This window comes from Taudactylus pleione, unplaced genomic scaffold (assembly GCF_031769625.1).
Source record: "Taudactylus pleione unplaced genomic scaffold, aTauple2 ptg000395l, whole genome shotgun sequence".
Taxonomy (NCBI): domain Eukaryota; kingdom Metazoa; phylum Chordata; class Amphibia; order Anura; family Myobatrachidae; genus Taudactylus; species Taudactylus pleione.
Genome location: NW_028284796.1, coordinates 2,688,378 through 2,714,334, shown reverse-complemented (window position 1 = coordinate 2,714,334; position 25,957 = coordinate 2,688,378). Strand labels below are relative to the sequence as shown.

General features: G+C 42.4%; 1 protein-coding gene across 1 annotated transcript in view; it reads left to right on the top strand.

The window, feature by feature from the left end:
- PLS1 (plastin 1) overlaps positions 1-25,957 on the top strand; it is a 214,874-nt gene that overhangs the window by 109,794 nt on the left and 79,123 nt on the right. Inside the window, exons 3-5 of the mRNA XM_088446260.1 lie at positions 756-919; positions 19,226-19,355; positions 19,512-19,644. Coding sequence (XP_088302386.1) covers positions 756-919; positions 19,226-19,355; positions 19,512-19,644 — 427 coding nt within the window. The remainder of the gene's footprint in view (positions 1-755; positions 920-19,225; positions 19,356-19,511; positions 19,645-25,957) is intronic.

The following is a 25,957-nucleotide window of genomic DNA, read 5'->3' as shown; positions in this document are numbered from 1 at the left end:
TACCCTCAAATTAAATCTGAAAGTCTAGAGTTAAAGCACATCTTTTTTGTTTAATTTCAAAGCCATTCTGGTGGTGAATAGAGGCAAAAATATGAAAATTCTGTCAATGTATCAATATTTATGCACCTGACTGTACATCAGTGAGATGCATGCATGTATCTTACTGTAAAAAGCTAAGAAAGAGTTAAATTTTTTTAAAAACGACGTGGGGTCCCTCCCTAAAACAGAACCAGCCCCAGACTTTTCATAGTCAGTCCTGGTTTTCTAAGTACAGGGAAAAAAATACTTAGGGTTCCTCTGTACTTAGTACAACTAGCACTGGGCTTTGGGAACCAGTCTTGGTTCTGGAATTACAGGGGAAAAAATTGCATGGATGTATCTTGTAGGTGAATGTCCCTTTCCAGTGGTAGATCCTCACCCCTTTTCCTTTCACATACGACTTCTGCTATATCCTGGTGGAAATAGACATGTCTTTAATTGAGTTGCTTCAGTGAAATACATTTTGTAGAGATAGTCAGCAGGATAACAGCACCACCATTCCTACCAAAAAGTTATTTTGCAAATATGAAAAGCGTTTGACTTTCTAAATAAATAGATAATAGATATTTGTGAATGCTACAATGGCCATTTTATCTAACAATATACTGTACAATGTATATATTCTTTTCAATAGGAAATTGTAAAAAGTCCAGTACATCTGTGTTAAGTGTTCTAATACTAGTTAATAAATAAAAGATGGTGTTTTCTTGCTGCAGATGCTAACAGTAGTGGATATGTTAATGACTATGAACTCCAAGAATTGTTCAAAGAAGCCAACCTGCCACTGCCTGGCTACCGGGTACGAGAGATTATCGAGAAAATATTTGCAGCAGCTGATCGCAACAAAGATGGAAAGATTGACTTTGAGGAGTTTGTTTTGGTGAGTAGTGTCTGTTCCCTGTGTGCTATCATTTACACTGCCCATCTACTTCACGCAGGGCAGTAGCTAGGGTAGTGCGGCCGTTGCCATCGCACACGGCACCACAGGTCAGGGGGCACTGTTTGGGCCTGTAAAATTTCTGTTTATTATCATTCTCACTTGTAGCTCCCTCTTATTTCTTTCCCAGCATCTACTGGCCTCCCCTATCTCTTCCCTGGCCCTTTCCCATGAAGCCATTCCCCTTTTTTGGGTGCATTATGTCCCTTTGAAAAATTAGGGGGGCGCCAATGTTCTTTCTGGCACAGGGCACCAAAAAGTCTAGTTATGGCTCTGACTTCACATACTCTGCTTTCACTCACAGTCACCTCTCCCTCCACCAGTATATTCTTCCATATACCACCACCATTACTGAAACCTATTTGATTGCAAATTGCAGCATATATGAGTGTAAAATTGTGCTTTCCCTAATCAATATCTAACTGGAACATCTCTGAAATAAGACAACTGGACGAAGACAGCATCTTTGTGTACAGTCATCTTTCAACTGTGTCAAACGCTTGTTTAGCAATTAAATGTAGATTCCTCGTCCTGGTGCTTGGGTTGAGTGGCCAGGTCTGTCTGTGTATGGACACCTTTACAGTGCACCTACTGTCACCATGTGGAAAATCTGGAATTTCCAGACAGTCCAATGTTTGCCCAGATCTGACTGAACAGCAACAGCCTACCAGCTGTTAACTATGCAGAGATTCTCTATCATCCTTTAGACCTTGTACAGAGGTACTGTGCAGCTGTATTGCAGACAAAGTCCTGGAATAAGGTGCAGTCAGGTAGATATGAAGACCTCTCTTCCACAATCACAGCTTGCTTCTAGATACAGTAGGATCATCTGTCCTCGCAGCCTTTATTGAGTTATTTTTGTGTACAGGTTTTCCTGCATATTAGGGATTACTTTTGCTGCAATCATTATGCTTCTACTATATATTCCTAGATTTGTCATTATTTTTCTTTACAGTGATCTATAAGTAACGTAATAAAATACATTCAAAATAAATAGTAAAAATAATGAAGCTTAAGTTCGTAGTTAACAGTTTGTCAAGGAACCAGATACTACATAACTAAAGCTGCAGCACTGGGGTGTTTTAAGGGGATGCGGACCCATGTGTAGCAGGCACCCCTGATCATGCAGAAGCCCCCTCCCCATACCTGTTCCCAGCAGCACCATCTCTACGATTATATATTCGGAAAGATGGCACATGCAGAGAAGAAAATATGGACACTGGTACATTGCCAGAAAACTTGTTTTTATTTTATTTTTACTTGTTATGAGGTTCTTACTGCGTTATACATTGCTGTAAATTAAAGCACGTAATCAAATAATGTCCTTATTGCAGAATGGAGTTTCTTTTAAAACATTTCAGCAGTCAGGGGAGCCGATAGCAGGAAATAGCATCAAGTTCACACTTGCTGAACTCTGAATATCTGACATATACATCATGATGAGCTTTACTATGCATCTGTTATCTGCTAATATTGTAGCAAATTATATCTTTTGACTAATGTTTAACCTCTATATACTAATAAATTATTTTCATTTCTTAGAATATCATTGGTATTGTGCATTGGATCTTTACTAATTAAGTAATAATTAGTTGATCCTAGAGACCTTCAACCTGAATTTGTAGGGGCACCTACAAAACCTTAATTGTATCTCACACAGATGTGTCCATATACATCTTACCTCCGTGGGCTACAAGTCGCGTTAAACATAACGCATGAGTGCCGTGTAACTCTGTAGCACCGAGCGTGTTTTTGTGCAGCTTTTTACCTTCAAAGGCATCTTATTCGCACAGTGATGCGAATAGGACGCACAAGCAGCTTCTGCTGATTTAAATGATATGATATGATTATGTGTGCGAGTGCAGGTGCATATGCATGCGAAATGCTACGTTACAGTGTCAGCGTCTGTGACAGATATAACCGCAGTCACACACAGAATATAGGCATGCCGCAAATCATTTTAATCAAAAGCTTTTTATGTGTCATTAAGACATCACTGTGCGAATATGACAAATTTGAAGGTAAAAGTCGCACGAAGAGATGCTCTGTGCTACTGACTCAGGCCACAGCATGATGCGACTAGAAGGGCTGTTTAACGCGCAAGCAAGTAAGAAGTGTGTGGACACATCTCTATCAGTTAAATGAGCTGATGGTACAGATATGTCCTGCTACTATATCTTTGCTGCGTACACAGCGAATTGCGCCACTCATGGTGCGAGGCATGCACCCGCAAGTGGATAGACGCACTGCGTTCGCACCTGCGCTTCCGTAGGATTGCATGGTGCGATCGCAGTGCGCGCCATAGCGTACCGTAGCGTATGCTGCTGCGGGTAATCGCATGGTGCAATGCATGCGCACATTTGTAGCGCGATCGGAAAAGATGTAGCAGGACACATCTGTAGATCTTTACATTGAGTAGCTTTTTCCATCTCATGCACAGGTGCCTGACTGGGTTAAGATGAGTTACTGTAAGTGCAGTAATGTATTAAAGTGAATTTATTGTAATGTCCATTAAACCATACCAAGGTATTCTTAGTCTAATGGATATTATATTTATTTATTTTTGAATAAAGAGTCCATTGGATATTATATTTATTTATTTTTGAATAAAGAGTCCATTGTACACTATTTACATTAATTGAAGCATGTTCAGATGCACTAAAACTCATAGTGAGCTATTCAATGTGTGCCAAGGCAACACAACCAATCAGTGAGAATATCTTATCTACAGGGCACAAGTCATATAGGCTGTATATTGCAATTCTGCTTGGAATAATATATGGAGTTGATGGATGTCCACTTTGCTATGGCATCTCGCTCATTGATATTCATTGGTGTTTGCGCCATGTCTTCTGTTTCTTCCATGAAGACACGCTCCAAAGCACATCGTCACCACCAACGAAAACCTGCACATGATGCACTATGGACTTGTGTAGTGTCGAAGCTGAATAATTGGCTGAGACAAGTTCAGTTTAAAAGTTAATCGCGGTGACGCCATCTTGCAAATAGCCGCAAGACGCCATCTTGAAAATGAGATTGCAAGACGCCATTTTGCATGTGGCGATAATACTAATAGCACCATGCATTTGCATCTTTCACCATATCTCATACATACATTAATACACACAATTGCGCTGTTAACTAGTCGCATATTAGCGAATGCATAGGACTTTGTATAAAACTGCTGTTTTATTAGTTTTATGCGCACGCATCTGCCCCAAGTTAACTAGCGTCCTTATATCAAACCCTCAATACCCACACATTACATATTCACACATAAGGTTCAATAAGCTTTAAAGTGTATGATTTAAGTTGGTTCAGTTAGTTTAAATGCTGAGAAATAAAGAGATTTGATAACTAAGGTATTATACATGCTAAACAAGTCGTGTTTGGTCTTGTATTGATGCGTACTCTTTTTACAGTATTCCGGTGTTATCGGTGGGGAGGTCGCATCATGCAAACTCAAGTTATGGATCGCAGAGCCTACAAGCAACAAAATGTATATTTCATGAACAACTGTTAGAATGTTGCAGGGGCCGTGAAGAGGAAGACCCCCAGCTGTTAGAGGCAGGGAGAGTCTATTTGAACTAGCCTGTTAAATGTGCTGTAACAGATGCTTCTCCCCTGGGAACCAATGACACCAGCAACAAACTTCCCTATTGTCCTGTTTATTCTGGGGGGGTATAAATATGAGTGCACGAACGCTGTATCTCATTCTTCGTGCCAAATGCTGTATGACTAGGGGTCTCTTGCTGATGCCTATCCCCCCGGGTCCGGAAACGCCTGCGTATGTATACTGTACTTGGGTCTGTATAATTTTCCTTTTGCGCCTAAATTGTGTCTTGATCAATTGCGTGTAACTGTCTGAACTTTTACCTGAATAACACTTGTGCTTTGGAACCACAGATTCCACGTCTAAGTCTTTATTTATGGTATGACTGCGTACGCAAATTAGCGTCATCCTTAGAGGTTTATAGGAAGGGTTTTAGAAGGTACAGGCAGGGGTATATAGAGGTTCTGATCCAGTATCGTTAGTTGGGGGCTCGTAGTGAAGTCACTTACCTGCTCACATGGTACATACGGCCATCGATATTTCAGCAAAGGGTGGAGTGGCCACATGCAGGGTTTGCCTGCAACCGCTTTGTGCTGAAAGATCGCTATCTGTCTCCGTGTGAATCAAGGAAGCTGACTAGAATCCAGGGACAAGAGAGGAAAAAGTTTATTTTCCTCTATTGATAGAACCTTACGTTTAAAGGGGTGTCGCAGTATTGAGTACGCGGCTAAGTCGCAGGTTTGCGCATAGCAAAGATGCACTTTTGCGTATGCAGTTAAATAGCCATTATACGGTTGTGTGGTAGTCGCATTATTGTGTATGCGACTGGTCGCACAATAGCGTATACGTACTTTCGGTTGTGCTGCCACGTGTTTGAACAAAGCCATTGAGGTTTTCATTTTTTTTCTATTACCAATATCTGGGTTAACGTGTATTTTTCTGCGCAGGAAAAAAGTGTGTAACAGTGAATATTTGTTGAACAAAGTTAAGGGTATCGTATGATCCTTAAAGGCTAGGTGCAAGGGTTAGTCTAGCCGCTCGGTAAGCAGCTTTACCGTTCTATACACAGTAGCAGGTGTACATGTTGTTTTGTTGTAGAGAGGTGCGTGAGAGTTTAGCCGACATATAAACTCTCATAGGTGTGGAAGTTGCCTTACTAAATCTTATCCAGGTGTGGAAGTTGCCTTTTTCAAATCTTATCCAGGTGTGGAAGTTGCCTTACCAAATCTTATCCAGGTGTGTGGGCGCCGCCGACTTAAATCGTCCACAGGTAAGTGAAAGTGTCTTGATTGTCTTTCACCGGTTTAAATCTTTATTGAAAAGCGTAGGAGTTGTCTCAGAATGGGTGCCACGCAAACAGTAGAGATGTTAGGCAATGATGTGCTGCTAATGGAGGCGCCGATCGGATCGGCCCGTCGTATCATGCATACCAAGTACAGTACTTATGCAATTAGGTATTGTGATTTATGGTTTAATATGACGAGGAAGAGTGTTAGACCGTTTCCCAGAATTGGTAGTTTTGATAAAAATGTGTTAGACAATGTCCGGGATCACATCAGTTTGATGCGCTCCCGAGAGAAAAAGGTTAAATATTTTGAATGTTTAAAACTGTGGCAGCATGAAGGGGATGCGTGGCTTAACAATGTGCAAACGACGCAAACTAGCGTCGTGAGCACATTGCCAGAAAATACATCCGCGACGCTGAATTGCAATACGGGCGAGCCGCAAAATGGTGCGCACGTGCGGCAAGGTAGCATTGTGGAGAGTATTGCCAGCAGTTCACGCTCACCTCCCCCACCTTATGTGGATGGAGGTACAAGTACAGTTACCAAAAATACCCATAAAAATGTAACAAGCAACTTGTACCCTCTCTTAAGCAACTATAAAGAAAATGTTCATGATGCGGATGATGAGCCTATTGTAATGTTTGCGATTTCCCATGCTGTGCAGATGATAGATGCTGCATCACCACAATCACGAGTGGTGCCGCCATCTCCATCGGTAACAGCAAGGGAAGAGTTAGTGTCCTCTGCACCCGTAGAGGAAGTTGTTCATACCATACGTAGCAGCAGAAGACTAAACCCCCTGCCAGGTAACCAGGTCAAAGGTAGCAGCGCTACCGGTCTGCATCCCATTCGGACAATAACTGTTCCAAATGGAAATGCAGACGCGAACGGTATAGTGCCCACGAGGGAAGTAGTAATGCATTGTCCTTGGACAAGAGCAGAACTAAATTCCATCATAAATGATTTCCCCGATCCCAAAAAGGAATTAGCCAAATGTCAAAGATTTTTGAGAAATTTGGGTAGTTCACATGAGCCCACTAATAAAGATTGGCGTGTGGTGTTAAGGGCCTGTCTGCCACGCAATACTGACGTGACAAAATTTATCACGGATTGTGTATTTGATGGTGACGTTCCCTTAACAGACCAAGTAAACCAAAGTAACATTTCCCGCATTGTAACTCAATTGGGTATATATTTTCCACTAGTAGTTAACTGGAACAAAATTTTCACCATTAAACAGAAAGAGAGTGAGACTGCAGAAGATTACTGTGATCGGGCTCTGCAGGCTATCACCCAGTACACTGGGATAGAAGATATTAAAGATAGCACTCACCACAGGGGAATGATAGTTACGGTACTTGTGGACTGTCTGAAAGAGAGTTTAAAAACTCAGGTTCAGACCTCACAGCCTGGCTGGCGGGGACTTACAGTAGATACCCTCATAGAAACCGCCATTGAACATGATAAAAACATCTCCAAAATGAGAGAAGCCCAGAGCGAAAAACTAATGGCTGTCAGTATACAAGCTCTGGAGGGAATGACGGTAACATCACAGCCAACAGACACACTTGCACTTGCACACACACTCACTTCTGAACAAGTATGTGCTCTCACTAACCCCACTCAACAACAAACACAACTCTATCCCACTAACCCGATGCAACCACAGGTCCCAGGCTATCCACCAACTTCTTATCCCCCACAATACCCTTACCCTCCCTATCCTTACCCATATCCACCACCTTTTGCCCTCTGCGCAAACCTCACAACACCACATGTCTTCACCCGAAACACGAACGTGTTTTAACTGTAAACAAACAGGACACTTAAGTAGAAACTGTACAGTAAAAGGAGTAGGGATCCCACATCAACGAAGACCTAGATATCTCCATAAGGGATATGCACAGAGGCCAGCAAATGTTCAGCAGGCACCAGCTCCAATTGTAGCCGCAAATGCTTTATTGGAGAATGGTAGCCAACGCTAGGGGTCAGGTCATACCTGTAGTCTACAGATGGTCAGGTTAGCGGGAAGTACTAGGGAAGAACCGGTCATGATGGTTGATGTAGCTGGTACTGAATATCCTTTTCTTGCAGACACAGGGGCGACCAGGTCGGTGTTAAAATCTCCCGTTAATTTGCTGGTGACCAGCGAGACAGTACCAACAATGGGTGTAACAGGTAAAGTGGAACATTATCCTTTAACAAAGTCCACAGAGGTTACTATTGGGCCATTGCATACCAGGCATTCTTTTCTCCTGGCTGCTGTGGCTCCTACTAACCTACTGGGCAGAGACTTGTTATGTAAGATGGGATGTGTTATATATTGCACCCCTGATGGTGTATTTTTAGATATCCCAGAGAGAATGGTATACGAGGTGCGGGATATGTTAGACACTCCTCAAAGGATAATGTATCACTCTACAGTTTTAAATGAAACTCCATCACAGGTAGATGAAATGTTGTCCCGAACTCCAGATTCCCTTTGGACTAAAGATGGACAGGACACTGGATTAATGGCAAATGTAAGCCCAGTAATGGTAAATGTAAAAAGCGGAAGGCAAGCTCCAAAAATTCCCCAGTACCCACTAAAGCAGGAGATACAATTAGGGGTTTTTCCAATAATTGAGCAATTATTGCAACAGGGAATTTTAGTTCGTACAGCTATTGTTGCTAACAGTCCCATCTTTCCAGTGAAGAAGAGTGGTGGGAGGGGTTATATTCTGGTACAAGACCTTAGAGGTGTTAATAAGGTAGTAGAGAGCCAATTCCCTGTAGTGCCGAATCCAGCTGTCATTTTTATGCAAATCCCACCAAATGCAACCCATTTCACTGTCATTGACCTCTGTTCTGCTTTCTTCTCTGTGCCTCTCCATCCTGACTGTCAGTATCTATTCGCATTTACATACAGAGGTTTACAATACACATGGACACGATTACCCCAAGGTTTCATAGACAGCCCCAGTATCTTCTCCCAGGCATTGCACGACTGTTTACAATCTTTTCAACCTGCCAATGGATCTGTTCTAATTCAATATGTGGACAATTTATTGCTATGTTCTGACTCGTTTATGTCATGTTTGAATGATACTAAACTTTTGTTACTTCATCTCTCACAAACAGGACACAAGGTTGCTAAGGACACACTACAGCCGTGCCAATCCAGAGTAAAATATTTGGGACACTGCCTAACTCAGGGGTTACGACACCTCACAACAGATAGAATCCAGGCCATACAAAACATGACACTGCCGCAGAATCAACAGCAAATTCGTACCTTCTTGGGAATGTGTGGATATTGTAGAATGTGGATACCAGGTTTTTCTATTTTGGCCTTACCTTTACAGGAATTAGTCTCTTCCTCAAAGCCCGATCGTGTCATACACACAGAGGAATCAGAACAGGCTTTCCTTAATCTTAAGGACAGTCTGACAAGAGCTCCAGCATTGGGAATACCTGATTATGAAAAACCTTTTGATTTGTATTGTACGGAAGCCGATGGTTGTGCTGCAGATGTCCTTATACAAAAACATGGTGATGCCAGTAGGCCCGTAGCATACTACAGTGCCCAATTGGACAGGGTAGCAAGATCACTCCCCACCTGTTTGAGAAGTGTAGCAGCTACCGCTCTATTGGTGAGTAAAAGTGAGGACGTAGTATTGGGCCATGATATGATTGTCTACACTTCCCATGCTGTATCTGCTCTGTTGAACTCAGCTCAAACCAGACACGTCTCCTCGGCTAGGTTCACCAAATGGGAACTAGCTCTAATCGCTCCTGCAAATATTACTGTTAAACGTTGCAGTACGCTGAACCCAGCAACATATCTACCATATGTACAACATGATGTACAAAGGGTGGAAGGAGTGGAGTTGCTGGCGGGAGGTGAGTTCGGCAGACATAATGATACGCACGATTGTATGACATATCTGAATCAGACCTTTACTGCTAGACCTGACATACATGACACACCTTTAGAGAATGTGGATGTAACTTTTTATACGGATGGGAGTTGTCATAGACAAACAGACACAGGTGAATTATGTACAGGTTATGCTGTTGTAAATGACACAGACATCATAGAAGCTAAACCTCTCGGTCCTCCTCACTCAGCCCAGGTGGCAGAGTTAGTAGCACTGACTAGAGCATGTGAACTGGCAGCAGGCAAATCTGCTAACATTTACACTGACTCGAGGTATGCGTTCGGGGTGGTGCACGATTTTGGGGCTCTATGGCGTCTGAGAAATTTTATGACACCAGCAGGCACACCAGTTGCACATTCCCGACACATAAAACATCTTTTAAAAGCAATCCAACTGCCCAAAGCAGTGGCAGTAAGTAAATACAAAGCCCACACATGTGAGGATGACCCGGTGTCACTGGGCAACAACAGCGCTGATGAAGCTGCAAAATGGCAGCAGGGTTAAAAACGTTTTCTCCAACTGAAACAATTATGTCATTTCAAACAATTGATATGCTGAAATTAATTGAGATGCAAAATTTGTGTTCAATTCAGGAAAAATCCATTTGGAAGTCCAAGGGATGTGGGGAAGAGTCCTCTGGGCTCTGGAGGGACGGACATGGTAAGCCAGTAGCCCCCAAGGCATATTACCCCAGCCTGGCTGAGGCAGCACATGGTCTGACTCATTGTGGGTAAACAGGGTATGTGCAAGTTGGTGAGGGCATACTGGTGTGCACCAGGTTTTTCTTCACAAGCAGAGAAGATAGCAATGTCTTGTCTGACCTGCTTGAGAAAGAACATAGGGAAAGCGATCCCTACCGAACCGTCCCACATTCCACCGATTGATGGACCTTTCCAGGTGATACAAATTGATTTAATCCAATTACCACCCTGCAGGAACCTTAAGTATGTATTAGTGTGCACAGACGTATTTTCTAACTGGGTTGAGGCCTACCCAGCGGCCACTAATACTGCTGCGTTTACTGCCAAGAAATTAGTTCAGGAATTTGTATGCAGGTACGGTATCCCTAAAATCATCGAGAGTGATAGGGGTACCAATTTCACAGGTGATGTTTTTCAAAATATGTGTAAGCTGATGGATATTAATAGCCGACTTCACACCCCCTACCGACCGCAAGCCAGTGCAAAGGTAGAGAGGATGAACGGGACTATTAAAAATAAGCTAAGTAAAATCATGGCAGAGACTGGACTAGGATGGCCAGAAGCGTTACCTTTGGTCCTGCATAGCATAAGGACCACTCCTAGACCTCCTCTGAATCTGTCCCCATTGAAATATTGTTCGGTAGACAACCTCATTTGATTATAAGTCCACTGGAAGATCTAAAGGGTAACAACGAGGTAACTGTGAAGTATCTTATATCAATGAGTAAGCAGTTAAAGCAACAGCAGCAGAAACTGAAATTGTTGTCTGATGATATGCCTGAAACGAACTGTCATGATGTTGAACCCGGAGAATATGTAATGATCAGAAATTTCTTGCGTTCAGGTTGTTTGACTGATCGGTGGGAAGGTCCGTACCAGGTGCTACTGACAAGTACTACATCTTTGAAGGTGGCCGAGAGAGATACCTGGGTCCATTCCACTCACTGCAAAAAGGTCAATCAACCGGTGGAGAAACAAGTCGGAGACAAAGCTGATAGCGTGGACCTGTCGCTCGCGAGCTTGTTCCGGGAGGATTGAAAAGGTCGTAGTAAGATACCTGAACTGAGAGAAATTTGCAGGTCTTGTTGTGACAATGGACGGGCCTGCTGTGTTCATTTTCATATTCTCTTTTAGAGTGTTCACCATCCTGGTCAGTCCGGGGATATCCAGTGTCTGTGATGGGGGACCGATTGAGGAAACGGGAGCTGATGGCAGTGCTGATGGAGTGGAATCAGAAGGAGTGCAATGCCAATCAGGGGAGTGTCTGACCAATCTTAGTACTGTTATTGTTAAGAGAGCTGTCATTCCGGATACTCGGGGAAGGTGTGGAGGTTTATCATCTGAAGATTCCTGTATTTGTGAGCTTTGTGGGTCCCTAGTTGATGAGAACTGTATCCAATGGTGACCACCTTAATATAATTCGTACTGGGGTGGGTATCCTCTAGAGGATTATCATAGCATGGTAGGCAAAGTGTTAAATCAAACTAATTGCTGGGTGTGTTCACATGTGCCACAGGGACAGCATAACGTAGGGTTGGTGCCATTTCCGCTGAATATCACGGAAATTTAGAATTGCAAAAAGGGAAAACATTGGATGGAAAATTTCTATCATCCAAACCACCTCATTTCAAACTCTATCAATTCCAAGTAGATAGATAACTTTTGTGTCTAAACATAACCATCCCCAATAAACCCGGGAGTTGGGAAGTGACGGGGAATAATCAGACGATGACCTTCTCACAAAGAGCTGTTAATGAGTCCATAAACCATGATCTGCTGCGCTCCATTAAGTCTGGTGGGAAACATTTTAGGTATCGGTATACATTGAGTTCCACCAAAGAAATTATTGGTAAGGTGCCAAATGGTTATTGTGCTAAAATAATACAGCCAGAAACTTGCATGTACTAGATGGAAGAACCAGAAATAGGATTGTTTGCAAGGGAAATGTGTTTAATGATAATGATGCATACCATTCCTTATGTTCTCCCTGATAATGTATATTTCATCTGTGGAAGAAAAGCGTATAAATGGCTCTCCCCGAGTTCCGAAGGTTTGTGTTACCTGGGAAGAGTAGTCCCAGAAGTTATGACCCTCACACATGTTGAAATGCTGGGTATACATGAAAACACACCGTCACCATATCTTCACACACAATATGAACACAGAGGCAAAAGAAATATGGTACCTGGTGATATACATAAAGCCACTCAGTTAATCAGTGAGACAACTGGCTTTCAAGTTCTGGTCGCATTGGACCCCACCAGGATCGCTCGGGGTACATTGAATTTTAGATATATCCAGGAACTTTCTAAATTAATAGATAATATCACCGAGATGTACGATGACACATTCAGGTATACAGGGAGAGAATTGCAAGCGTACAAGAAAGAACTGGTGCAACACAGGCTAGTGTTGAATTATTTAACTGCTGTTACTGGAGGGTATTGCGTAACATTGGCCACCCAATTTGGAGTAAAATGTTGCACCTATGTCACCAATGATACCAGCGACCCTAAGGAGGTGATAGACTGGAAGATGGATGAAATTCTTTAGCTAAAGTGGGAATTTCACAAGAGCCATAACACTTCAGTGGCTGAAGTAGGGGAAAAGATAGAAGGATGGGTATCATGTCTGAACCCAGTGAAATGGTTCTCAGGTTTAGGGGAATGGGTCCAGGAAGTGATCTCCAGTGTAGGCAAATTCTTAATCCTTATACTGATTGTCATCATAATAATTGGCATATGCGTCCGGTGTGTTCCTATTGTGTTGAAGTGTGGTAAATGTAAAAACAGAGTGAAACGAAAGAATGAAACTATGATGGTTGTCAGTAATGACAATATGTATACCGAGGTAAATATAGAACTGCATTACAGCCCTGAACTAGGAAATACAATTGTTTGATGTATTATATTTAGACATGCATAGAATGTATTATTGAAATGTTATTCATAGAACACTTCAGATAATGTAAAGTCTCAATTCCCCTTCAAGACTGCTTTTATAAGACTGGTGCATTCCTACACCTTTCACATGATCTTCCAAGATCTGCGGTGTGTGTATAATAGTAGTTTTATGTCCCCACCCAGAGACACATTATTGATGGATAAAGAACCACCTTGTGCCATCCCATGATAACACCAAATAATATGTAAATGTAAGCCTAAATTAAATTCTAATGGCAGATTGTGATAGCATGTTGTTTGCTATCAAAGGGTGGACTGTCGAAGCTGAATAATTGGCTGAGACAAGTTCAGTTTAAAAGTTAATCGCGGCGACGCCATCTTGAAAATTAGATCACAAGACGCCATTTTGCGAATGGCCGCCTAAGCGCCATTTTTAGATAAACTCACATTTTAGTACATGTGGCGATAATACTAATAGCACCATGCGTTTGCATCTTTCACCATATCTCATACACACATTAATACACACAATTGCGCTGTTAACTAGTCGCATATTAGCGAATGCATAGGACTTTGTATGAAACCGCTGTTTTATTAGTTTTATTAGTTTTATGCGCACGCATCTGCCCCAAGTTAACTAGCGTCCTTATATCAAACCCTCAATACCCACACATTACATATTCACACATAAGGTTCAATAAGCTTTAAAGTGTATGATTTAAGTTGGTTCAGTTAGTTTAAATGCTGAGAAATAAAGAGATTTGATAACTAAGGTATTATACATGCTAAACAAGTCGTGTTTGGTCTTGTATTGATGCGTACTCTTTTTACAGTATTCCGGTGTTATCAGTGGGGAGGTCGCATCATGCAAACTCAAGTTATGGATCGCAGAACCTACAAGCAACAAAATGTATATTTCATGAACAACTGTTAGAATGTTGCAGGGGCCGTGAAGAGGAAGACCCCCAGCTGTTAGAGGCAGGGAGAGTCTATTTGAACTAGCCTGTTAAATGTGCTGTAACAGATGCTTCTCCCCTGGGAACCAATGACACCAGCAACAAACTTCCCTATTGTCCTGTTTATTCTGGGGGGGTATAAATATGAGTGCACGAACGCTGTATCTCATTCTTCGTGCCAAATGCTGTATGACTAGGGGTCTCTTGCTGATGCCTATCTCCGGGTCCGGAAGCGCCTGCGTATGTATACTGTACTTGGGTCTGTATAATTTTCCTTTTGCGCCTAAATTGTGTCTTGATCAATTGCGTGTAACTGTCTGAACTTTTACCTGAATAACACTTGTGCTTTGGAACCACAGATTCCACGTCTAAGTCTTTATTTATGGTATGACTGCGTACGCAAATTAGCGTCATCCTTAGAGGTTTATAGGAAGGGTTTTAGAAGGTACAGGCAGGGGTATATAGAGGTTCTGATCTAGTATCGTTAGTAGCTGTTGTCATAGCTTGCCCCTGTCATCAGTGTAATGGGGCAGGAACTGGGGTCCCCCAGATGAGATGATGATCACACACTGATTTTCCAGTCCTCCAGTATACAGTATTTGTGTTGCTTAGTAGCCTTCAAACACAATGGGACAGATCTGTGAGACATAAAACACAGGGTAGGGAGGGGCCTGCAAGAGCGAGATCATACAATCTAATTAAAAGAGTGCACATCTGAAACAATAGGTGCCAGTGTATCTCACAGTGTAGATTGAGGCAGGTGTGAGGGATGTGTTACAATATGTCGATATTCAGAATTACGACATGGACGTTATGTTCACAATGTTGACATAGTTATCATGGTATTTGTGCTCTAACTGTACTTAACCATAACTACAGTCTAACCTTAACCCTAACCGCAGCCTGACTCTAACACTAACATGGACTGTTAACATTGTGCCTATAAACATTCACAATGTCGACTGATACTTGTGTACTTTACGGACTCATTGCAGAGAGAACCCAATGAATGTTTTAAATGGTACTTGTGTACTTTACGTACACAAGTACCGAAAGTTGTGCCCACCTAAAGAAGAAAGTTGTCCCCTCGCGGGCTCGCTGCGCTCGCCATGCTTTGGGCTCGGTTGTATTCCTCCTCTATGCCCACTTTCATGGTAGGGAATGACACTGGACACTGGCTGATGACGTCAGGGTCCTCTCTGGGAAGGTGATTTAGACATTACCATGATTGATAATAATAATGAGTGTAGGACACTTGGGTTCTCTCTGCAATGAGTCTGTAAAGTACACAAGTACCTGTCGACTTTATGACAATGTTAACGTTATGTACATTTTCACTGTCAACATTTTGACATGTTGACATTCTGAATTATAGACCATGTCGACATTCTGGTGGCAAAATTGTGAATGTCGACATAATGACTGTGTAACATTGTGAGGATTTATGAGTGAGGGTCAGATCCTTTACTAGGTCTAAATCAGTACAGCTGGGAGATGTGCATCTCTGTGCCTCTGGAAGGATTACTGTAAAGATAAATGCTGCTATCAATTATCAGTATGTATCTTTAATGTATATACTGTAACATAAGTAAATTAGTAAAAAGAGTGCGCGCCCCTCCATAATAAAATAATTAGCCAGCACCAGTTTTAAAGCTTGGTCTGGCTATAGCCAGTATAGAAGTTGGTTCCCCTGCAAAATGTGTGGCGTTCACCTGCAAAAGAATTGCCCAGCACCAGGCTATGGCAGGCTAGCTGGCCAGATAATAATAAATAGAAGACCTGCAGCATAGGTACCACTGTCATAATGTGATATAACTGTAGCCTAGTCAGTGTGGGTTAGAATCCCCTAGAGACAGGACTGGATTAAGCTTTTCGGGAGGCTCGGGACACTTCTGAGAGGAGGGCCCTCCCACTCTTGTCAGCACCGTCCCCTGGCTGTGCCAGCTGTGTGTGCCTCCTTTCCCCGCACCTCCATCAGGCAGCAACACAGATCCTATCTGCCCTCCTGCAGCGGGGGCAGACGCTGGTGCCTCCTCTTGGGCACCACAGAGACCGATTCTGCTCGTCTGCTGTCGGTCCCCAGTTGCTCAATCTTATTTATGTAACACTTAATAATTTTATGATGTAATACTTTGGAATCAACATTTTCTTCAAGTAATATGATTATCAATTTACGGATATAAATAAAAAATAATTTAAAGTGCAAGCAAAGCCACTATTTGATACTACTACAGCACACTGATCATGCCTTTTGCCTACTGTAGGTGGAAAATCCTGCCCATGTTAAATAAAGGAGCAGACATGGTAAACAATACATATGTTACGACCAGGCAGTGCACATACTACACATTTAAGATGGCACCAAATGTGCTGTATAGCTCAAAGAAGCGTTTTACACATGTCCAACATGCTCTCGCTTTCCCCTGCAGCAGGTTGTCATATTTTGAGACCCTTCTCTAACTAAACATGTAGAGAGTGACTGATGGTTTTGTAAGCTTGATTTACAAAATGCATTGTGTGGAGTCACATATAGGGCAGCTCTAGTCAGGTCCAGTGTTATGACAGCGTTTAATTGTTCTTTATTAAAGTGACTAGGGCAGGGGTCCGGGAACTTTTTTACCTTTTACCCCAAAATATATTTAGATACGCCGATGTTACCCCCTTGATTTGAAAGGAAGGAAATCATATAGTAGTGCCCCCATATAATGCCCCTGTAGTAGTGCCACCATATAATGGCCCTGTAGTAGTGCCCCCATAGTTATGCCCCTGTAGTAGTGCCCCCTTATAATGCCCCTGTAGCAGTGCCCCCATACAATGCCCCTGTAGTGCCGCTTGTACAAAACAGCCCCCCAAAAAACACCTTAATCCCCGCTCCTGCATCCGGCGCCGTCCTGTCCACCCGGCTGCTCCTTGGAACTATGGGAGAGACGTCATGACGTCTCTCCCATAGTGCGCATGGAGAGAGGCAGAAGCTGGAGTTCAGAAGAGAACTCCAGCCTCCGGCTAACGCGGTGCTGCAGGGAAGGAGCCGGGCGCCCGCTGGTAATAACATCTCAGCGGGCGTCCGGCTTAGAGCCTCCCTGCGGCATAGCCGGGCATGCATATGAATCATTCTATATTATAGAATGATTCATATGCATGCCCAGCTGTCCGTCCATTACCCCCAGGAATTTCATTTTTACCCCATGTGGGGTAATTTACCCCTGTTCCCTGACTACTGGACTAGGGAATAGCTAATTTCTAACAGAGCAGGTTTACCCTGGACAATGTATTTTACCCCCGTGGTTCAAAGCTGAAATGTCAGTTTTGGTGATCAGTGGTCCATTATTTATTAACTATTTAGGGCCGGATTCAATGAGCCGCGATAAATCGATAAGTTAACGCCAGTGAATGTATCGCACTTATCGTCGGTTTAGGTGCGATATTTTCGCATATTCGGCAATGCGCATTCCCATTTTTTTGACAAATCCAATTGGAAAACAGGCGAAAACTCATACCTGTGATAATTTTTAATGGCGATACATGCGAAAATTTCTCCTCTTTTTGGGAAATCAGTCTGTGCCCCAAAATAAGCCAAATTAACATAGGAAATCAATATAGAAGTGTATTAATGGCCATAATAAAAGTATTTTATGTTCTTAAATTGTGTCAATTGGCTGTTATATGCGTGTTTGCTTGAGTGTTGAAAATTGATAGAAAGCAATAATTTTTGGAGAAAATAACTGCTGGACGTAAATTGGTGGTACATTAAAATGGGTGCAAAAAAATATTTGTGGCTATAAAGTGCACTTGTAAATTTTTTTAAAAATACACCTGCTGCAGCCACCTGCAATGTTTAAAACACCCGTGCCATCCATACAGCCCACCAAAATACCAGGCCCACTACTTTAAACCCATTTTCCACTAATTGTATTTTTTTCAACCCAAAATTGACGTGTCATTTTTGGCCAAATTATGCTAATTAAAAAAACTTTTTTGGCTAATTTATCATTAGATGAGAGGGTGTCCCAAGGGTTCTGAAACAAATCCAGACATTTTTAGCCAAAATATGGATTTTGCATTTTTTTTCCCACCTACTCTGAGATGGTGAGAATGTATTGCCGGTTTCTGTCTATGAAATTATAACACATGCGATAATTGAATTGCGCGATATCAAAATTATTGTGAAAACGGGGCTGATCGCAACTAATTGAATCCGGCCCTTACAATTGTTTGGGCCATGGTCTATAGAGTCTTTTAATAAAACAACTCATGGGTGGTACTTATTAGAGACTATCGATTTGGTTTTTGAGAAAGATACCCGAAATTTGGAGTTCCGAGTCGAAATAAGTCCCAGTTCTAAATCACTTTGGGGTTCCGAGTAGACCAATTCGGACCTCAGATTTAAAAATAAACGGCTCTTGCGTGATTTAGATGCATTTAAGTTCCTCCCACATGATTTCAGGTGCTGTGTGGTGGGCAGAATTGACTGGAAATTAATGTTATTGATGTTAATACTATAGGAAGGAACAAAAAGAGATCCAAGTTACAAGAATTTAGCTGGTTTTATAAATTTTTAAAGAAATCCAAAACTGAATCCGAACCAGAACACTTGAGGGTGGTTGTAGCAAAACCAAAACTCGGCGATCCGTGCACATCTCTAATATTTATTATATCAGTCATTGTAAGACTGTTTTATAAAAAGAATATTCAAAGCCAGAAAATCAATGAGGTATAAGGAGCAGTGACTACTGCATCTTACCAAGGAAAGTATGTCACAGGGTTCAATAAGGGCAAAGCTACAGTGCCAGGGTATACATATGGGTTTGAAATCAAAAAGTGATGCTCCTATAATACACTGGAAACAATAAAGTAGAGCTTTTTAAATAAACAATGGTTATGATAAATAATATATATTTCACCATTTAATTTTATACTTTTACTTTCCTAGTTGATTCAAGATCTGAAAAGTAAAGATGTGAGTCGAACATTCCGAAAGTCAATTAATAGGAGGCAAGGGATAACAGCGTTAGGAGGCACATCTTCTAGCTCCAGCCAGGGAACACAGCATTCCTATTCAGGTAAGATACAGCAGCCTACCCTTCCGTCTTCTGTCATCCTCCTTTATTGAAAGTACTGGTAAGTGATACTCTGACATACGTCTGCGGGAATGGGGTTATCACGGGGCAAGTCAATGCCTTCATACTGTCACTCTTCTGTGCTGCTACTTCTTTCAGAGGAAGAGAAAGTGGCTTTTGTAAACTGGATAAATAAAGCATTAAAAGATGATCCACACTGTCAGCATCTTCTGCCCATGGACCCATCCAACAACAGCCTCTTCACATCACTACGGGATGGAATTTTGCTATGGTAAATGCTGGAAATAATCCATGATGCCTTATCCTAAAATGTATATTTTAGCATGCACTACCTATGGTACATTGAACATGAAGGCTAAATGAAATATCTACTAAATCTGTATCCAGAACATAGATTGATGGTATAAATTATCGCATTAGCCAAGCCTGTATAGCTTTATATTATCACTGAAGGTAGAGTATGACACTGAAAACATTTATTTTGGCACCTTTTAACTAACTATTATAAATATAAACCATATTTTTTGTTGTCTTTTCCATGTTAAATTATTGTCATGCAACTAATAATATTACATTATGTAATCAGATCATACAGCCATGTAAATTACACAATTAGAATCTTAATAGTGGAACTCTATTGTTTAAAATTACTATCAATTTGTGTTCAAATTTTTAATCAGTCTTAGATGTTTAAATATAATGTAACACTCATTATTATCTCTGTTGCTCATTTTCAGCGATTATTTTATATCGCCTATATGACATAAAGATAAAAATAATAAACTGGTTGACTTAGGGCCTGATTCAGAGCCGGACGCAATTAGCGCTCGCTCGTCCTGAAAATAGGGGTGGCTATTCAAATGAACCGTTCGCTGTTTGCGGTCTGTTCACGCCTCTAGGTCTGAACGAGCGTACAAAACTTGCGGTCGTTTTTTGGGAAACTACGCCCCCTGGCCGCTCGCATCCTACGTCATGTCCGCTATTATTAGATTAATCGAGTACATCGAACAGGGTATGAACTGCTCGCTATTCTTGTGGTCGGTTTTTGCTACCACAACTTTGCGAGCAGTTCTGGCTATAAAATAACCCAGTGACGTGGTCAATGACGCTGCTGTATTAATTATGCACACCCATAAAACGCCCGTTTTGACCTTTAAGCACGCCTGCGTTCTGATTTTCACTCCCCGTTTTCAAGCACCTTCCCCTGTTACCACCCACATACGCCTCATTCTGTCACTCAAATTGTCAGGCATTCGCTATTTTGTGAGCACATGAATTTCGACCGCACTGACTGGTTCGCGCATGCGTATAACGATCCGTACGCATGCGCAGTTGGTCAAACATCGCTCGGAGCGAACGAGCTGCCGCTTACGAGTGGCTCTGAATCAGGCCCATAATCTGTTGTTTTTATTTCTCTATCACTTAGGGCAGTATCCTAATAGCCCTGAAAATAATTTGGCCGCTAATGAATGCCCAGGGCTATTCAATGGGCCCCGCGACTTAGGCACTTACCGTGAATTTTCCTCGATGATTGCCCTATTTTTGCCATCGCGATAGTGAAAATAAATAGGTCCGTGAACTTATCATGGATTCTATGTGTTTTTGGGCAAAAACAGAGGCTAATTGGATAGCCCCAAAAAAACTTCAGGTAAAATTGTGAAAAACTGCAGTTTTTCGCACTCAAAATTTTTTTCGGGGCTAATAGGATACCACCCTTTATTCTTTAATTTGCTTTTTTATTAATATATCCTGGAAATTGATATAATTGTAACAACATTACCGCTTCCTGGTAGGAAATTTGTAAAACACATTCCGACATCATACAAACCCATTGAACTGGGATACTATAAAATGTATAATGTATAATGTGGGACATGTAATATAGGTTTTAAAAAATAATGGGGCAGACAGTGTAAGTGAAATACTCGTAATACAACTTTCAAAGATCTAATAACTCTGGTAACTGAAAGTCTATGTTTTTGTGTCAATGACTTAGCATCGGTATGATAGCAAATGATGAATGCTCTTTTTCTGCCCAGGTTAATCTCCTGCTCTTTGTTGTGGTAACATAATAAGAAATATGAGATGCATATGCATTTTTCATGCCTTGTCCAGGGTCCCAATTGTTTTCAACCAGTTAGTTTGGTACATGGCATATTAAATAAACAGCTGAATGGTGGAATCATTTTAGAACCAGCTGTGATGTATACAGTTAGGTGCATAAATATTGGGATATTGACAGAATTTTCATATTTTGGCCTCTATTCACCACAATGGCTTTGAAATTAAACAAACAAGATGTGCTTTTCCTGCAGACTTTCAGATTTAATTTGAGGGTAATTACATCCAAATCAGGTGAACGGTGTAGGAATTACAACTGTTTCTATATGTGCCTCCCACTTTTTAAGGGCCAAAAGTAATGGGACAAACTAAACAATCCTAAATCTAACTTTCAATTTTTACACTTTGTTGCAAATCCTTTGCAGGCAATTACAGCTTGAAGTCTGGAACGCATAGACATCACCAGACGCTGGGTTTCATCCCTGGTGATGCTCTGACAGGCCTCTACTGCAAATGTCTTCAGTTCCTGCTTGTTCTTGGGGCATTTTCCCTTTAGTTTTGTCTTCATCAAGTGAAATGCATGCTCAATCGGATTCAGGTCAGGGGATTGACTTGGCCATTGCATAACATTCCGCTTTTTAGCCTTAAAAAACTCTTTGGTTGCTTTTGCAGTATGCTTCGGGTCATTGTCCGTCTGCACTGTGAAGCGCCTTCCAATGAGTTCTGAAGCATTTGACTGAATATGAGCATATAATATTGCCCGAAACACTTCAGTATTCATTCTGCTGCTTTTGTCAGCAGTCACATCATCAATAAATACAAGGGAACCAGTTCCATTGGCAGCCATACATGTCCACGCCATGACACTACCACCACCATGCTTCACTGATGAGGTGGTATGTTTTGGATCATGAGCAGTTCCTTTCCTTCTCCATACTCTTCTCTTCCTCTCACTCTGGTACAAGTTGATCTTTGTCTCATCTGTCCATAGGATGTTGTTCCAGAAATGTAATGGCTTTTTTAGATGTTGTTTGGCAAACTCTAATCTGGTCTTCCTGTTTTTGTGGCTCACCAATGGTTTACGAGCCTGATTCAGAGCCGGACGCTCTGACCAGAGCGCTCGCTCTGAATCAGGGCCCTCCTCCCTGAACTTGGAGCGGCCTCATGAACGCTCGCATAGCTGTGGGTTACCACCCACAGCTATAGCGAGCGTCCATGATGATGGTCGCGATGGTCAAGACCATCGCGACCATCAGGCTTGCGACAAGACCCTGCGGTAGGGTCTCGGTGACCGCAAGCCCTGGAGTGATTTTGGCTCTATCAGAGCCAAAATCACTCCCACTGACATCACTACTGATGTCAGTGGGGCCGGACTCAGACGGTAGGCGTTCCCATGGGAATGCCTCCGTCTGGCAGCCACGCCCCCGGCACGCCCACCAAAGAGGGCGTGCTGTCACTCACCATCGACAGCACGCCCCCTTTGGTGCGAGACCCATAATGACGGCTTGGCCGTCGTTATTCGGGTCTCGCGCATGCGCACGACGGAGCTCCCTCCGTCGTGCGCATGCGCAATTCAGCACCATCGACCCGCTTGCGAGCGTCCTGCGCTCGCGAGCGGGTCTGAATGACCCCCTACATCTTGTGGTGAACCCTCTATATTCACTCTTGTGAAGTCTTCTCTTGATTGTTGACTTTGACACATATACACCTACCTCCTGGAGAGTGTTCTTGATTTGGCCCTGTTGTGAAGGGGTTTTTCTTCTGTCATCCACCACAGTTTTTTTCCGTGGTCTTCCGGGTCTTTTGGTGTTGCTGAGCTCTCCGGTGCGTTCTTTCTTTTTAAGAATGTTCCAAACAGTTGATTTGGCCACACCTAATGATTTTGCTGTCTCTCTGATAGGTTTGTTTTGATTTTTCAGCCTAATGATGGCTTGCTTCACTGATAGTGACAGCTCTTTGGATCTCATATTGAGAGTCGACAGCAACTGATTCCAAATGCAAATGTCACACCTAGAATCAACTCCAGACCTTTTACCTGCTTAATTGATAATGAAATAACGAGGGAATAGCCCACACCTGTCCATGAAATAGCTTTTGAGTTGCTAGTCCCATTACTTTTGGCCCCTTAAAAAGTGTGAGGCACATATAGAAACCGTTGTAATTCCTACACCGTTCACCTGAGTTGGATGTAATTACCCTCAAATTAAATCTGAAAGTCTGCAGTTAAAGCGCATCTTGTTTGTTTCATTTCAAAGCCATTGTGGTGGTGAATAGAGGCCAAAATATGAAAATTCTGTCAATGTTCCAATATTTATGCACCTGACTGTATTGCTGACTTTTGTTTATCTTAAGCTGGGAACGCACTACAACAAAGACTCGGTCAGAAGACCGATCCGCCATCACAGTTACCTATTGGTAAGCAATACACACTTACCAATCGGCTGCTCGATATGTCTGGCCTGACATCACAACTGCCTGCCCAGTTGAGATGTCAGTGTCAGCGGTCCCTGCGGAAAGTGTACAGGCGGTCGGCGGGTCGCCCGTACACACATGCAGATGCACCGATGTATGTTTCAGATATGTCGGCATTAGTTGTACTGCAGGAGCGACCTGATATGTCTGTGAACAATTTAGTTCACAGACATATCGGGTGTACACATACGTTGATCCGCTACTGATATATAGTTTGTCGATCAAACAAACTATATATCGATAAGTGTGTACCCAGCATAAATATTGCTATTGTAGAAGAAACATTTGGTGCTCCAGAATAATACAGTTTGAAATTCTCTCAATATATAGTACTGAAACTATCCAGCACAACAAGTGCATGAGAAATGCTCCAAACATAGCCTCACTCTTACTGTTACATATAACAACCTGCTTTGTGTTTATTGTGTCATTTACTTTCCCATATGGTATGGACAAAATGATCCCTTCTCTTTCCTTTTCAACTGTCCTTCCGTCCTTTTAGTTGCAAGTTACAGCCATAGATATAGATAATGACAAATGTATTAATACTTTTTGCATTCATTTTTAAATATAAAAAAATGTTGATATTATTTTTTTTGGGGGGGGGGTTCTGTACAAAGAATACAAATACGTAGAAACTGATTGCAAATAATTAGCATATCTACAATACAGAACTCCACAATTGGTAAAATGTGGGAGAACATAAGAATCTGTAAGTCACAGTACAATGATGATCTACAAATATCCATGACCATGACGATTCCTTGGTCCTCCATCCGGTGGCAGTGTGTAGCCCTGACTAATAATACATTGCAGTGAGTTGTTGGAACAGACCCACAACACTGTGCAGGTTCTAAATTGGGTCCTGAGCTCACACTACAAATAAACACATTTCACTTCTTTTATCTTATCCACAAACAACGCATTCTGGGCCTAATTCAGACCCGTTCGCGAGCGCAGGACGCTCGCAAGCGGGTCGATGGTGCCCTAATGCGCATGCACACGACAGAGGGAGCTCCGTCGTGCGCATGCGCGAGACCCGGCTACCCCGTCGCTCGGGGTCTCGCACCAAAGGGGGCGTGCTGTCGATGGTGACTGACAGCACGCCCCCTTTGGTGGGCATGCCGGCGGCGTAGCTTCCAGACGAAGGCGTTCCCATGGGAACGCCTACCGTCTAGGTCCGGCCCCACTGACATCAGTAGTGATGTCAGTGGGAGTGATTTTGGCTCTGATAGAGCCAAAATCACTCCAGGGCTTGCGGTAGCCAGACCCTACCGCAGGGTCTCCGTCGCAAGCCCGATGGTCGCGATGGTCTTGACCATCGCGACCATCATCATGGACGCTCGCATAAGCTGTGGGTGGTAACCCACAGCTATGCGAGAGTCCAAGATGCCGCTCCAAGTTGAGGTAGGAGGGCCCTGATTCAGAGCGAGCGCTCTGGTCAGAGTGTCCGGCTCTGAATCAGGCCCTCTGTCAGTATATTAAATTACATTTCTGCGGTGTCCATAAAGACTGAAAATAAGCAGAGACATGATTAGCAAGGGGGAACTATGAGACCTGGGTACAACAGTTACTCTGTCTCTCCAATGGAATTCAAGATGGAGTCTAATTGCCTCTAAAACTGGAGTAGATTTGCTCTTCTTTCCTGAACACATAATATTAACAAAAGCCATTCACTTTTCTATATTAAGAACATTTTATATTTATTGTGTGATAAGGATAAAGCCGCATACACACTTAATGATATGCTTCATGAGCGATATCGTTAAGTGTTTTACCTGAACTGCCGGGCTCAATGTCGGGACCTACATTGAGCATACACACTGAATGATATCGTTAACGATATCGTTCAGTGAGGGCACCCTCCCTCATCCCTGAACATACACAACCTGACGATATCGCCTGCAAGTTCAGGCGATAAAAGACATTGTTAATGTTCGCGCATCGTTAATGATATGTTGCATACACACTGGACGATATTGAACGCTATTAATTATACGGTTTTTGTCCACATCGTTTAATTTATCGTCTAGTGTGGGTGTATGACCCTT